Consider the following 15,259-nt stretch of genomic DNA (forward strand, 5'->3'; position numbering starts at 1 on the left):
AAGTTTTAACAATTTTTTAAGAATTTTCCGACCGTTTAAACAATGTTTCACTTAATCAAAGCAATTTAAAGTATTGACAAAGTTGTTGCAAGACAATTGGCGATCAGGGTCCCAATCCTGAACTGTTGGGAATCGAAAATACAGTTTTCAAAATGTTTTTGACAATTTTAAGAATAGTCTATCTCAAAATTACGTTTCATATTTATAAATAATTAACCGGTGGAATAAAAAAAAACTGAAAAATTCAGGGTATTGTTTCAAAGTTGGGACAGTTGCATAAAAAATGATTAACAAAATTAAAAATGTTGAAGGGCAGACGTTTTTATATATTTGTGTAACTTCCCTTGTAGAGTTCGGTTCGAACATTATTACCGTATATTGCTTTAAAACTTTTGGGTCATATGTGTTAGCAATTTTTCGTTGCATTTTTGTGTCTTTCTATTTTGCATATACATATTATAGCTTATGAAGCTTCTCATTATGATTGTATTAATTGTCATGTATATTAATTAATTACATATATATATACACACATACACTATAAGAACTTTATGCTTTGCAATGAATAATTTATGCCTGTGAAAATCTAAACGTAATTAGTCACTGCACCGTTTTAGTCTGTTATTCGAATTACAAACTGCTTTCCGTTCTAAATGCTTCTCGTATTAATTATTCTTGTATTGTCATATATAGATGTACAACTATTTCAGACCGCATAATAACGGCGGCGTGTCTTTAGATTCGTATTAGTGGAACGGTTATATAAATCAAGTGATTTTTTATGTGATATAATGCATATGTGGAATTATTTGATTCAAGGTTAATGAATTTGAGACCTAAGAAGTTTAGACTACGTTTCAAGTACTTATGATTACTGACAAATGACAGCCACATTAATTTAATATCGAAAAAGAAACAACTGAAGCTACGCGACATGTTAAATATACAATAAAAATACCTTTCACGAATAGGAAGAAATTGACAAAACCAGACGAACAAGTTATCTAATAATAGTATTCAGATTGTATACACGTAGTTAGCTCTTTAAAAGTGAATCTGGAAAAACCGTTGATTTTGGACCCCAAGTGTCAAGTGAATAAACCTCAAAAAATCGTTGATTGGACTTCAAAACGCAAAAAAAAAATAATCATTTATCCGGAAAGGGGGTCATAATCTGAAAATATAGTAAAATATATGTAGTAGTAGACCACTCATATAACATACCAGTTAATAATCGGAAAAAGAGGCACAAAGATAGCGACAGATTGAACAGACAGCATTGCGTATCCATTCACAGAATTTTATACCTATGCTTACTGTGTAAATCTGTCACTTTGCACACGATTCCAATACTTAGTTTCAACAGGAAAAAACCTATCGGGACACAATATTTCAATTATTGGAATAAAACTGAGATATAATGAGCATAATAACTATCGAAACTGACTATTATTACCCTAAAAGAATATCACTACTTGTTTTTCAAGGTCTACTAATTTATCACTCGGTGCCAAAATAGACATTTTCTTTCCTTATGCTCCATCGTTCACGTCCAATTCACCCCATCGCCTAGTGGATTTTACTATTTTCCTATGCGCATAGAAATCAATCGATTATAGAATGTGAATGATTTGATCGATATGCAGTTAAAGAAACTGTTTTACAAATCCCGTAACTATTATAATTGGAAAAATGTACCAATGGTATTATTGGTATTACTACTATTGTTACTGTTATCGTTTGGTTGCTTTGACCGTCGACGAGCCGGAAATTACGAAGAAGTATACTAATCGATATTCTGATATCGTTCCAGAGTGTCGGAAGGGGTGGTTCCTCTTGGACGACGGGTGCGTCAGCCAATGCCCCTCAAAGACTTATGCAATATCGAACGAAAACAAGATGAGCAGTGTTTGCGCCCCGTGTCATTACACCTGCGCGGGATGCTCAGGACCAGCGGATTACGAGTGCACTTCCTGTCTCGAGGACGCGACGCCGTACAGATCCGGGGGTTCGACCCACTGCGTCCTAACGTCCCTCACGTCGAACCTCCACTCCACGAAGTGGTTTTACCGCATGTTCATTCTGTTCGTATTGAACTTGGTGACGTTAACGGGACTCGGCGTGTACTTTTGCGTTATTTGGTACGTCAGGAAGCAAGACTCCAAGGAATATGCCTACAGCAAAGTCGCTTATGAAACCGGCGGCGCGGTGCCAAAAGATGACGCGCATAAGTCGGTCTTGCCGCAAGACTCGTATTTGTCTGACAGCGACTGACTAGCCGCTGATAATCGTGAGAGAAGCGACGGATGACGCGACATCTTCCGCTTGTCTTCTCGTGCTTTCGATTTTACAAATTTTTCAACGCAGTTGTTAAAGCCAATATACCTATATCTATCCTGTATAATAAAGTTTCGAAACATGCCTAGATACATAAGTGTAATAACTCGTTAGTTAGTATTATTATAAGAATACCGTGTGGCAAATATTCAACAATTGATCGAAGCTTCAGTCCTTAGACTAGCTTAGTCTGTAACTAATTAGGTTGTGATAATACATTAAACAAAGTTAGGAATAATTTTTCTCTCTCTCTCTCTTTTGCTTCCCTCTTTGCTAGATAGTTTTGAGTAATTATCTTACTAATAGTCTAAGCAATTAGTTTTAAAAAGAATTGTCGAGGGTACTATCGTTATAAATGCAGTTAACTGAATATACGAAGAGACTGTTACCTGTGAAGTAAAAAGAGGTTGTTCCTTGATACTTTTATATTGTTACGTTATATATATGATACCCTCTATATGATACTTACAGGTTGTGAGAGCTGTTAGAGTCTTAAGTATAGAATAGCTAAGTACTTCTAGGAAAAATCAAATGTTCCAAGACGTGCATATTTGCATATTATAAAATGATTCCGGGAACTTTATCAATATTTCCATAATTATATGATATTACGCTTACTCTTCTTGTTATCCAAACTGCACACTACCCGTCAATTTCATCATGGTGCACAAATTATTTTAAGGTCACCTTAATATGAAAATTAGGATTATGCTTAACGGATAAGTGATTTAAAAATATGCATGTGCCTGTTATAAGAGAGAGAAAAATATATTAAATGAATTTACATGCTAGACTGTAAAAGTATAGTTAACTGTGGCAATCACGGCAATATACTTTAATTAACATGTTCAAGTTACTTGAGATGATGTTAAAATATTTTGACTGGTAAAATAGCGAAAATGTTTAAACCTTCGCATTCAATTTTAATGCTTCAATAGCATATATTTTCTACTAAAAACCCTTCGGTTTTTTGTAAGTACGATTAAGCCTCAAAGCTACCGAATTATTCCTCCTACAACATTGAGCGATAAATTTTTTGTGCAAACAGTAACATGTATTTATACAATTTCAATTTTCTCCCTCTCGAAAACATTCCGAATTTTATACTTAGACGCGTTTGTATTTTACATATGTACAATAAAATCGAATCAAGCCGAGAGGGATAATAACTAAATATGTACATAAAGCAACAGATTAATAGTGAAATATATCACATGAACGGATGTCAACTCAATTCAATCCAAAAAATAACCCTAAGCTAATTCTAGATATTCGACATCGTCACTGAGTCAATTATGACGGAGTTGGGTCCTAAATCGCAGAATCCGATTTCAAGGATTACATTGGAATAACAAGCCCAGGACAGGTAGGGTAAAGTAAGATTTTCAGTTTTCTTTCCATCTGATCATGGCTAAACAATTGATGTTACAGTCTATTTACTATTATTCAACTGTGATGTCCGAGTTTCAAACAATATAATATACAAATTACCGAAAATGTTGTAATTTGGTATTGTAATTTTGACACCGTTTCAGCAATGCCTACCTTCATTTTAGTTCACAGGTCGTTGACCGTACGAATAAATACAGGAATTACGTATGATTCCGTTTAACAGCGGACAGTAAATTACCATGTGAAAATCCAGTTTAAGAAATGATTTTATATTACTAAATCACAGTACATCCGGATCACTTGGACCAAGCAATCACTTATTTCGTACACGAGTAGAAATACTTAAAATTAAGATATAATAAACAACAAGAATAATATTTTCCATAAAATCGTAGATTTGTTAACATGGAGAAGTACGTTTACAAATAACTAATCAACTTTCAGTTTATATATCATATGAGGATTAACAAGACACTTAAAGCGTACAGAATTAAAAAAATTTCCGATCCTGCAGTGAAGAATAGATGCATCAATACAATGTACTTGTTACATGTACTATGAACATGTTACATAGTTTGTAAAGTCAAGCATTTTGAAATTTTTTTCATCGATAAGATGAATGATGAATGAATTTATGTATTACTCCTAAATTGTCGATGAAAATTCCAATTTGCATCTGCAAAATTGCAGATGAAAAAACTGACGTACATAATATATGGTGGTTATGGCTGTATTGATATTAATAAATGATTCACAGTTTATCTTTACTTAACAGTTTCCGAATGGACATTTTCAATGTGTCCCTTGATACTGCATTTATATCCAAATACCATCTTGCATATATCGCATTCAAATGGCTTTTCACGCGTGTGAACCCGCCTGTGTGTAATCAGGTTACTCTGTCTGTTGAACTGTTTTCCACATACATTGCAGTCGTACATCACAGTAGTGTGGATACGCATGTGTTGGTGAAACGTGTGTGTGCCACATAAAATCTTTCCACAGATATAACATAAAACTGGATTGAGTGACTTCTTCTTCTTCCGTGGCTGCTTTGAGTATGTAAGTACACCATTAGTAAATGAGGTTGATTCTTTTACAGTATTTAATACAGTGTTGTCTCGATCTTGAATATTGTTCTGTTTAAAATTTAGACGATGCCGTTCTATGTGATGTAACACGTTATTGAAAAATTTTCCACACACATCGCAGAGACCAGAATAAATTTTCAAATCTGCCGCATCTCTCCTAGGTTTCTGATTAATCATCCTTTCTTCATAATTGCTAATCCTGAAGAACCAATCCTCATAAGATTCATCCTCCCCAATAATATGTCCATCAAGAATGTGTTGAACCATGAATTCCCTTCTGTTACACATGAAATCGCATTCCTTACATTTGTGACAGCAGGTGTTTGTGACTTCGTCTCGAAAGATGAACACGTTTTCAGGTTCAGATACTTCTGGTAGTTGTGGAAATACAGTCTGTTTTAAAGTATGATAATCAATTAAATGAACGTCAAACACCTGTATTCTATTTGTCGAAAAAGCACATAGCCTGCATCGAAACAGATTGTTTTTAACTAGTGTATTCAATAACTTCTGTATATTATCAATGGCTGGAGATGGAGGAACTTGGTTTATTTCATGCAACAGCGGTGTATGCTCCCATATAAAGTGTTTGTAAAAAACATCCCCGCGATTGCAAATCAGGTGGCAAATATTACAATTTCTCATCGTATTTTCAACGTGCAGAAGACAGGTATTGCAGTATGATACGCCAAATTTCAACTGGAATCCGCATGCCCTGCAATCCAGACTATCGCTACTCGTAACTTCATTACTTGTTAGCCTCAGGCACGAAACATTATTCTCCAGTTCAACCTGTTTCCAAAAGAGATCCGCCATTGACGCGTCTTGATTATCCACGAATGACATTGGACACCAAGAGATATACTCACGTATTTCATCTATACTGAACATCGACTCTTTAGAAATACTGTGAGGGTTGAAGTTACTTATCATTTCCAACATTTCTCGTGTGAATAAAGGTTTTTCACTCATTTCGGATAAAGATTTGGCAGTATTTTTCTTTTGCTGTTGTACTCTGTATATTTGAAAATCGTCATATCCTGTAGAACGAGATTTGTTTACACTCTGTTTGTAAGTTCCGTTGTATGATGAAGCCTGTTCAATCCTAAAATTGCTGTATCCCTGCTGTATCCAATTTTCAACCCTCGTTCCATGTTCTCCAAATGAAGTGGAGGATTCTTCATTTGCTTCTTCATCGGCCAATTCTTGTTTGATAAATAAGTCTTCTACTTCGATAAACTGGGCCGACATAATATTTACACCAGTAAACTGTTCCAGCTTTTTTTTACCCAGTTGAATATTGCATTGTGCAGCAATCCCTGTGAGTGATCTCTTTTTCATTGGTTCAATGGTAGAAACGCAATGTTTTGCTGGCAAATTCTTACTTTTCACCTGAAATTTGCATTTTGTAATATTTGCTGCCCTCCTTTTTTTTTCATTTGACTGGATAACATTATTAGTCCTAACTAGTTGCAATTCTTTGCCATCCAATAATGGTTCTGAACGTGATTCGATTTCTCTGTCTTCTGGTTCTAATTTAAATTCTGGTAAATAAACGGCATTTGCAGGAAAATTTACTGCATTAATTGCCAGATGATTATAAGCACCTGTTTCTCGATTTGTGGTTACATCGACGATATTGCTTTCAGCATGTATTTGTGTAGATGAGTATGAATCAATCTTGCCCACAGTGCGAGTCTTTTTATACCTATTGCCGTTTTTGAACAGAACTCCTTTCTTAACGCTGTATTTCAGATACCCCTGAATGTACGGTAATGAACGCTGTTCATCAATACCATAATGTTTGCCGAGAAATTCAACTATCTCGTTAAGGAGAATGCCGCTTGAATTTGGCGGCGAATGCAAAGCATGTGATATCATAGAATCTATTTCAGCTGCGTCGATACCATTTGAACCTGTGTTGAATAATCTGCTGCTATTTTTTATCTGGACTTTTGATTCCAGTCTCTGATCATTAGCAGGCTGTGCATTTATTATCCGATTAATGGGTTTTGGTTTCTGAGCATTTACAGGTTGTACATATTTTAGCGAGTTAATTTCAGACCAATTGTCTACCAAATAAACATTGCGATCAACAATTTGAGCCAGTTCCAATTCTTCATCGGTCTCCATTTTAACTTCACCGAATATCATTTTATCCATGGCTTCAGTATCAGTTGTTTTGTTTTTTCTTTGTTCATTGAAATTTATAGATTTCACTGAGGGTACCGGGGTCTTATTCTTCTGTGCTGCACAATGAACTTTTGGTTTTGTGTATTTCGATAATCTGTAGCGTCTGACAGGAACTTTTGATCCATTTCTTTTTATTTGTAAAATTTCACCATTAGTAATGCCTGCTTGTATAGCCTTGAGAATATGCTGAGAGTCAAGGCTTATATTGTATTTTACATCGATAAACTTCTTTATATCCCTGGGTCTGATTCCTCTCAGATTAGATGATGTCTCCAAGGCTTTGTATATCATATCTTTGAGAGTACACTGAGGAAGGACTCTTACTTTTTTAGGAGTAACTGGTTTTTGTCCAAAGTAAGTTTTTTGTACCTCTGAGGGTTTTTTATGTCCGACAAGTATCTGCTGATCACCCATTGTTACTGTTTTGTCTCTCAGCAGAGGATCCCAATGAATTGGTTCTCAGGTTGCATATATGAACAACTCTGTCCCATTAGCTAATCCCTGCTTACTATTGACGATAACGATGCCACTCTTAACTTGTTTAAATTACTTATTGACATTGGTGAGAAACCGAATAGGTCTTTGGTGTTGAATGCATGTCCACCTTCGTTCTATAACAAAATTATGAAAATGAGTAAATAATCATATTATGTCATTTATTTGAACTAAAATAGGAACAAATTATATTTCACTATCATAAATTAGGTTAGGTTAAATAGATTGAAAGTTGCTTGTTTAATCGCTGTGAAGACCATGGAGAAGCGCTCGGTGAACGTGCAGCTTCGACGAGCCAGCAAACTTACCTTGTTTACTGCTATGACTGGTTAATTGTGAAGAAAGTGCATATTCCTCTAATCCGCAGAATTCAGTTCTAACAATCTATTGCAATGTCAATATTAGACTGTTATCCCTTAATCGCTGGTAAAGTCTTGCGCCATTGCTTTTTAAGTTTTGAATGATGCCAGATGTGTCGCTAAGGTCAAAAAGAAACGGCAGTACGGTAAAAAGCTCAAATGTGGATACGAACTTAGTTGGTAAGAGTAAAGAGGGGTTATCCCTCAGGGATAACAATCCGTTGTTAACTGCCGATGATAACTGTGCTGATCCGTAACTGTAGTTGGAAGTGAAAGATAAACTACTTGATGCTTCACGTGACCTTTCACCTAACGTTCGATAATGTCTGCCATTTAATGATTTGGAAGAATTATTGTTTAATCAGTGAGAGCGTGATGCTTTTATTAAACGTGTGTCCCGCAGATGTCAAACAGGCGCGAGCTTGTGCAAATTCGTTGACTGAAAAATATACAGACGGATACCCCTGGGTAAATTTTTGTGACCAGTTTTTGAAGGACAGGTAGGCCCAGGTGGGCCTGGGAGCATGGGAGGGTTCTGCTCTATCGACTCTGCCTGACGGGCTCGCGCCGACATTCGTAGCAGCCAAAGTAGTGTCGCTATGGAAGCTTGAGATTGGGTCGGTACAAAGTGAGTACGAAAGACTACTTGTTGACTGCGACTTAAAAATGTCGATCAGCTCGATCATCCCCGTAAGACGACGCGTAACCACGTCCACCACCAGACGCCGTCAACCACCTCCTCACTCCAGTCGCCGCCAACCACCACCTATCAGCTCCTACCACCTCCTACCTTTTCCGAAGACGCCCTACCACCCCCTGCCGCCACCGGCCGACGCCAACCGGCTGCTACCGCCGCCGACCTCAGCCAAACACCTTCGTCCTCTTCGTCACCCTGCTCGAGCATGTATTCTGTAACATTAATATTCATAATTATTCCAACAACTTTTCATTTGCTCTCTCAATCTTGAATTTTCATAGGCATAGAATCGAAACGCTGTTTTAGCTAGTCGCAAGTGAAGTATCTACTTGGGTTAGAGAAGCAGAATTGTTTTTCGAAAAATGTTCGGATGGAAAAAAATTCAGAGTAACTGTAATACATCACGGATGCGCCAATTTTGATTAAGATGAAATGAATGCTCCGTACTTGAGACAGTATTTAACGCAGTGTCCTGATTTAAAGACCTAAAAGGGTGATTGTGGCGATTTTTTTTTTTGGATAGGTAGAGACAGAACAGAGCTTCTTGAAACTTCGAGTGTATTTGAACACATATTTGAAAGGTACGAGCAATAATTCGTATCGTCCAACTGTCGCAAAACGGCAGCGTTATTAACTGACCCGTTAACTGAAGAACATATCTTTAGTTAAAGGCTGACCATCGAAGGGCCTAGCCGCTTGAATCTGGAATCGGCAGGAGAGATAAAGTGTGTATTTCTTGTATGAAATGTGAAAACTAAGATCGTTATACATCATATCATATCATCATACATCATACATCATCATACATAGTATTAAAGTTCGAAACCAAAGTTTGGATGTCGGATGTCACCCAAAATTTTTTTTCTCTTGACGTAATCGATTTGAAATCGGCTAGCAGAATTCCTCAGTCTGGAAACAGCCGCGCAGTAGAGCGGACGGATGAGAATCGCGCTCCGCAGATTTCGAGTACCGGGTTCTCTACTTCCTCGATCCTGCGCTCCGGGTCCGCTACTTGGTGGAACTTGACTTCCAGGACAAGCGCTCCGTAGTTTCTGCGCTCCAGGTCCGCTACCTAGTGAAACTCGACTTCCAGGACAAGCGCTCCGTAGTTTTTGCGCTCCAGGTCCACTACCTCGTGGAATTAGACTTCCAGGACAAGCGCTCGGTAGTTCTGGCTGTCCAGGTTCTTGACTAGTAATTATAATTATATTTGATCTAAGATTTTTTAAACTTGTCACGTTAAAACAAAGTATTTCAATTCATTTTTCGCACAAGGACAAATTCAGTAGCTATGAATGCGCTAATAGAATTCATGATGTTATAAATTAATTAATTAATTATATTAATCCTTACACAATATTTTTGATGTGTTCTTATACTGAAAATATTTATTACTATTGCAGGCATACCCGAGGTGGTTATCGGTGGTTGTTGGAGGTGGTTGCCGGTGGTTGAAGGTGGTCGGAGGTCGGCGAGGAGGAGGACGAGGAAGACTAGGAGAAGAAGGTGGCTGAGGATTTGTGCTCGGTGAGTAAAACACTTTTATAATATTTGATGGCAATTGTAATTATATTTTATCTAAAATATTTCAAACTTGTCATGTTTACATTAAATTATTTAAATTCATTTTTCGCGCAAGCACAAATTCAGTAGATATAAATGCGCTAATGAAATTTATTATATTATTAATTAATTAATTAATTATATTAATCCTTACACAATATTTTTAATGTGTTCCTATACTGAGAATATTTATTACTATTCCAGGTATAACCCGAGGTGGTTGGCGATGGTTGGAGGTGGTCGAGCTGGACGAGGTGGAGGACGAGGATTCGTGCTCGGTGAGTTTGACATTTTTACAATATTTGATGAAGTAGAATCAGCATCAGGAGTAGGATCAGGGGAAGATGTAGAAATAGGAATAGAAGTAAGTAGGGCGGGGTGGGTCGTGAGGGGGGAGGGGAGGGGGGCGGGAGGGGATATTATCATATCAAGTTATCAGTAATAAGCAATTGCGGGTAAAATACTAGCTTACTTTTGTAAGTATTTATGAATATAGCCTCTATGAATATTCATTGTTGGTATATAAGTTCTGGCAACGTACCTACTTTCTGTAAGAGATGTTGAAGATTTTCAACATAATTATGTTTCAGTTCTGTGGCCCACCTAGCGATCCACTAGTACATATTCTCCGACGTGACATCGCTGTGCTACGTATAAAGAAGAAAAGATTTATTAAGATGCAGATTGCTCCTCTCTTCTTGCCATTGTGTTTTCAGCCATTGTTGTGCTGTGTGTTTAAAATTTAGGACAGTATATAATATAGAATATCAGGTACAGCTACGAATATAGCACTGCAATCAATCTTATAGAAATGAGCTCTCATTGAGATTTCTCTGTATTTATAACTCGACGCGAGAAGGCAAAAATCACTGTAATGCCATCTGTAAGGTAATTGGACTCGTATTTGCACTACGAGAACTCGTTGGGCATTTTGCGGTGAAGTTTGAAAAATTGTTGTACAAGAAATTAAATAACTACAAAAATGGCTAAAAAATATTATCTCTAATAGTGAATGTAGCTAATACAGCTTTAACCGTATATTGATTATGTTAATGATCTATTGTGACAAGATCGGAATTAGATAAGCTCTCTAAATACTCTTTTCTAGTCTATTAATTTATATCACGTATATGTAAATGTATATTTCTTCAGTTTATACAATCACTGCACTAGGATTAACCTTGCCACGTTTTATGGTGCGCTTGTGTAATTTGTATATTATTAACCTTACGTTTTACTCTATTTGCGACAAGTTGTGAGTGTTTCTAATTTCTTGGCTATTATTTATGTACATGTATGTGTATATATGTATATGTATACTTATGCATGCGTATATACATGTATACACATATTTAAAACTAGATTTTTACAATAAACACAGAGGTTTTAGTATATTCACATACGGATTTCTGTGTATAGGTATACTTGAACTAAAATATCCTTATCTCTAACACGGAGTTCTTCGTAATTCGCATTTGTTCTTGTAACCCAATGTCCTACATACGATGAGAAAAATCGAGATCCAACTTGACTGAGTCTCAAAGCCCTGTTGACATAAAAGCAGCTATTTGATAGAAATTATAGTTTATAGTTTACACAGCCCATTGCATGATATTTCATTATAAATACATATGTTTCAATGTATTTAGGAATAATTTATCAGATATACAAAGGTCATGTGCAAATAATAAATGAATTCGACCGCAGATTGATGTATTCATTGGAGCTTTATCAATAAATTTAAGCTTTGTTACTTCTCTTGTTTTATTATGGATAATTAAAAACATTTCCGACTATTCGTGCTGTGGAAGCATGGGAATTAAACCAAATGTAGCAAAAGATTAGAAACAGTGTATGTAGAGTACGGGTATTTTTCTAACAATGCAAACACGTGCCGCTAGCTTAGTTTTCACATATCTGGAATACCACGCCTTGCGAATTAGCTTTCCAGACAGAGATGAATGATGAATTTTAAGGACTGCATTATCGTTGTTGAATACTCTATGCCTCATGAGAAAAGAAAATCTGTAACGAAAAAATTGATGCACTGGATCATCGTCGACTTTAACTTTTCAAATGTCCTACCATTTTCGAACACCTCCAACCATCCTATTTACCTATATTACTAGATCAGCTATGATATGAAAAGAGAAGAATTATTCATTTCGAAATGGGATTCTATTCGACGCGCGCTCGATGTATTCCATAACATTAGTATTCATAATTATTCCAACAACTTTTCATTTGCTCTCTCGATCTTGAATTTTCAAAGGCATAGAATCGAAACGCTGTTTTAGCTAGTCGCAAGTGAAGTATCTGCGTTGGGTGGAGGAGCAGAAATGTTTTTCGAAAAGTATTCGGATGGAAAAAAATTCAGAGTAACTGCAATACATCACGGATGCGCTAATTTTGAGCGAGATGAAATGGATGCTTCGTATATGAGACAGTATTTAACGCTGCGTAGTGATTTAAAGACCTAAAAAGGTGATAGGGAAAGAAAGAACGAAGCTTCTTAACACTTCGAGTGTATTTCAACACACATTTGAAAGATAGGAGCGAAATTTTTCACCATCCAACTGTCGCAGAACGACTGCGTTATTAGCTGACCCGTTAACTGAAGGATATATATTTAGTCACCGGCTGACAATGGAAGGGCCTGGCCGCTTGAGTCTGGAATCGGCAGGAGATATAAGGTGTGTATTTCTTGTATGAAATGTGAAAACTAAAATCATTATACATCATATCATATCATCATACATCATACATCATACATCGTACATCATACATCATCATACATAGTATCAAAGTTCGAAACCATAGTTTGGATGTCGGACGTTCAGAAAGTGACGTCACCAATTCAAAATCAGCTAGCCGAATTCCTCAGTCTGGTAACAACCGCGCAGTAGAGCGGACGGATGAGAGTCGCGCTCCGCAAATTTCGAGTACTGGGTTCTCAACCTCCCGGATCCCGCGCTTCGGGTTCGCTGCGTATTTCGAGTACCGGGTTCTCAACCTCTCGGATCCCGCGCTTCGGGTCCGCTACGCGGTGAAACTCGACTTCCAGGATAAGCGCTCCGTGGTTCCTGATTCACGTTTACAATAAATTATTTCAATTCGTTTTCCGCGCAACCCCAAATTCGGTAGCTGTCAGTCCGCTAATAAAATTTCTCGACTTCCAGGATAAGCGCTCCGTGGTTCCTGATTCACGTTTACAATAAATTATTTCAATTCGTTTTCCGCGCAACCCCAAATTCGGTAGCTGTCAGTCCGCTAATAAAATTTCTCGACTTCCAGGATAAGCGCTCCGTGGTTCCTGATTCACGTTTACAATAAATTATTTCAATTCGTTTTCCGCGCAACCCCAAATTCGGTAGCTGTCAGTCCGCTAATAAAATTTCTCGACTTCCAGGACAAGCGCTCCGTGGTTCCTGATTCACGTTTACAATAAATTATTTCAATTCGTTTTCCGCGCAACCCCAAATTCGGTAGCTGTCAGTCCGCTAATAAAATTTCTCGACTTCCAGGACAAGCGCTCCGTGGTTCCTGATTCACGTTTACAATAAATTATTTCAATTCGTTTTCCGCGCAACCCCAAATTCGGTAGCTGTCAGTCCGCTAATAAAATTTCTCGACTTCCAGGACAAGCGCTCCGTGGTTCCTGATTCACGTTTACAATAAATTATTTCAATTCGTTTTCCGCGCAACCCCAAATTCGGTAGCTGTCAGTCCGCTAATAAAATTTCTCGACTTCCAGGATAAGCGCTCCGTGGTTCCTGATTCACGTTTACAATAAATTATTTCAATTCGTTTTCCGCGCAACCCCAAATTCGGTAGCTGTCAGTCCGCTAATAAAATTTCCCGACTTCCAGGATAAGCGCTCCGTGGTTCCTGATTCACGTTTACAATAAATTATTTCAATTCGTTTTCCGCGCAACCCCAAATTCGGTAGCTGTCAGTCCGCTAATAAAATTTCTCGACTTCCAGGATAAGCGCTCCGTGGTTCCTGATTCACGTTTACAATAAATTATTTCAATTCGTTTTCCGCGCAACCCCAAATTCGGTAGCTGTCAGTCCGCTAATAAAATTTCTCGACTTCCAGGATAAGCGCTCCGTGGTTCCTGATTCACGTTTACAATAAATTATTTCAATTCGTTTTCCGCGCAACCCCAATTTCGGTAGCTGTCAGTCCGCTAATAAAATTTCTATAACTTTACAATCTTCTCATAATCTTTTTGGTAAAATATATCGATAAAAAAATTATATTCAATCTTACACGGTATTTTTGATTTGTTCTCACGCTGAAAATATTTATTAGCATTCGAGGTATAACCTGAGGTGGTTGAAGGTGGTCGGAGGTGGACGAGGAGGAGGACGAGGAGGACGAGGATTTGTGCTGGGTGAGTAAAACACTTTTATAATATTTGATGGCAATTGTAATTATATTTCATCTGAAATATTACAAACTTGTCACGTTTACAATAAATTATTTCAATTCATTTTTCGTGCAAGCACATATTCAGTAGCTATGAATAATCTTATACAATTTATTATATTATTAATTAATTAATTAATATTCTTATAATATTTAATGGCAATTGTAATTATATTTCATCTGAAATATTACAAACTTGTCACGTTTACAATAAATTATTTCAATTCATTTTTCGTGCAAGCACATATTCAGTAGCTATGAATAATCTTATACAATTTATTACATTATTAATTAATTGATTAATTACATTATTCCTTACACAATATTTTTGATGTGTTCCTATACTAAAAATATTCATTACTATTCCAGGTGTTACCCGAGGTGGTCGGAGGTGGACGAGAAGGAGGACGAGCTGGACGAGGAGGAGGACCAGGTGGACGAGGAGGAGGCGGGGTGGGTCGTGGGAGAGGACCTCTCCTCTCCTCAGAGGAGAGGAGGGAGAGGGGTGGGTCGTGGGAGAGGACATCTCCTCTCCTCAGAGGAGAGGAGGGGGAGGGGCAGGGAAGGGGGAGAGGTGGGCGGGGAAGGGGAAGGGAAGGGAAGGGAAGGGAAGGGAAGGGAAGGGAAGGGGTGGGAAGGGGAGGGGGTGGGAGGGCGGGAGGGCGGGAGGGCGGGAGGGAGGGAGGGAGGGAGGGAGGGC

At 37.6% G+C, this 15,259-nt stretch overlaps 2 protein-coding genes across 4 annotated transcripts in view; one reads left to right on the top strand and one right to left on the bottom strand.

Moving 5' to 3' along the window:
• The window catches only part of LOC124308210 (furin-like protease 1), a 140,524-nt gene extending 136,028 nt beyond the window's left edge, over nucleotides 1-4,496 (top strand). For 2 of the 3 annotated variants that reach the window (XR_006908944.1, XR_006908945.1), the window contains exon 12: nucleotides 1,814-1,951. Coding sequence is in view for 1 of the 3 variants with exons in the window: in XM_046770697.1 (XP_046626653.1) it covers nucleotides 1,814-2,274 (461 nt within the window). In the remaining 2 variants the exon portion in view is untranslated. Of the gene's footprint in view, nucleotides 1-1,813 lie in introns of all 3 variants that reach the window. The other variant, XM_046770697.1, reaches the window with a different exon arrangement.
• On the bottom strand, nucleotides 3,983-8,086 carry LOC124308209 (uncharacterized). Its single transcript, XM_046770696.1, has 2 exons — nucleotides 7,817-8,086; nucleotides 3,983-7,624 (listed from the first exon to the last, which is right to left on the bottom strand). Exon 2 carries the CDS (start codon nucleotides 7,425-7,427, stop codon nucleotides 4,494-4,496), a length of 2,934 nt encoding a protein of 977 aa, XP_046626652.1. The 5' UTR covers nucleotides 7,428-7,624; nucleotides 7,817-8,086; the 3' UTR covers nucleotides 3,983-4,493.
• Between the last annotated feature and the right edge of the window lie 7,173 nt (nucleotides 8,087-15,259).

The sequence above is a fragment of the Neodiprion virginianus genome, chromosome 6, assembly GCF_021901495.1.
Source record: "Neodiprion virginianus isolate iyNeoVirg1 chromosome 6, iyNeoVirg1.1, whole genome shotgun sequence".
NCBI lineage: Eukaryota > Metazoa > Arthropoda > Insecta > Hymenoptera > Diprionidae > Neodiprion > Neodiprion virginianus.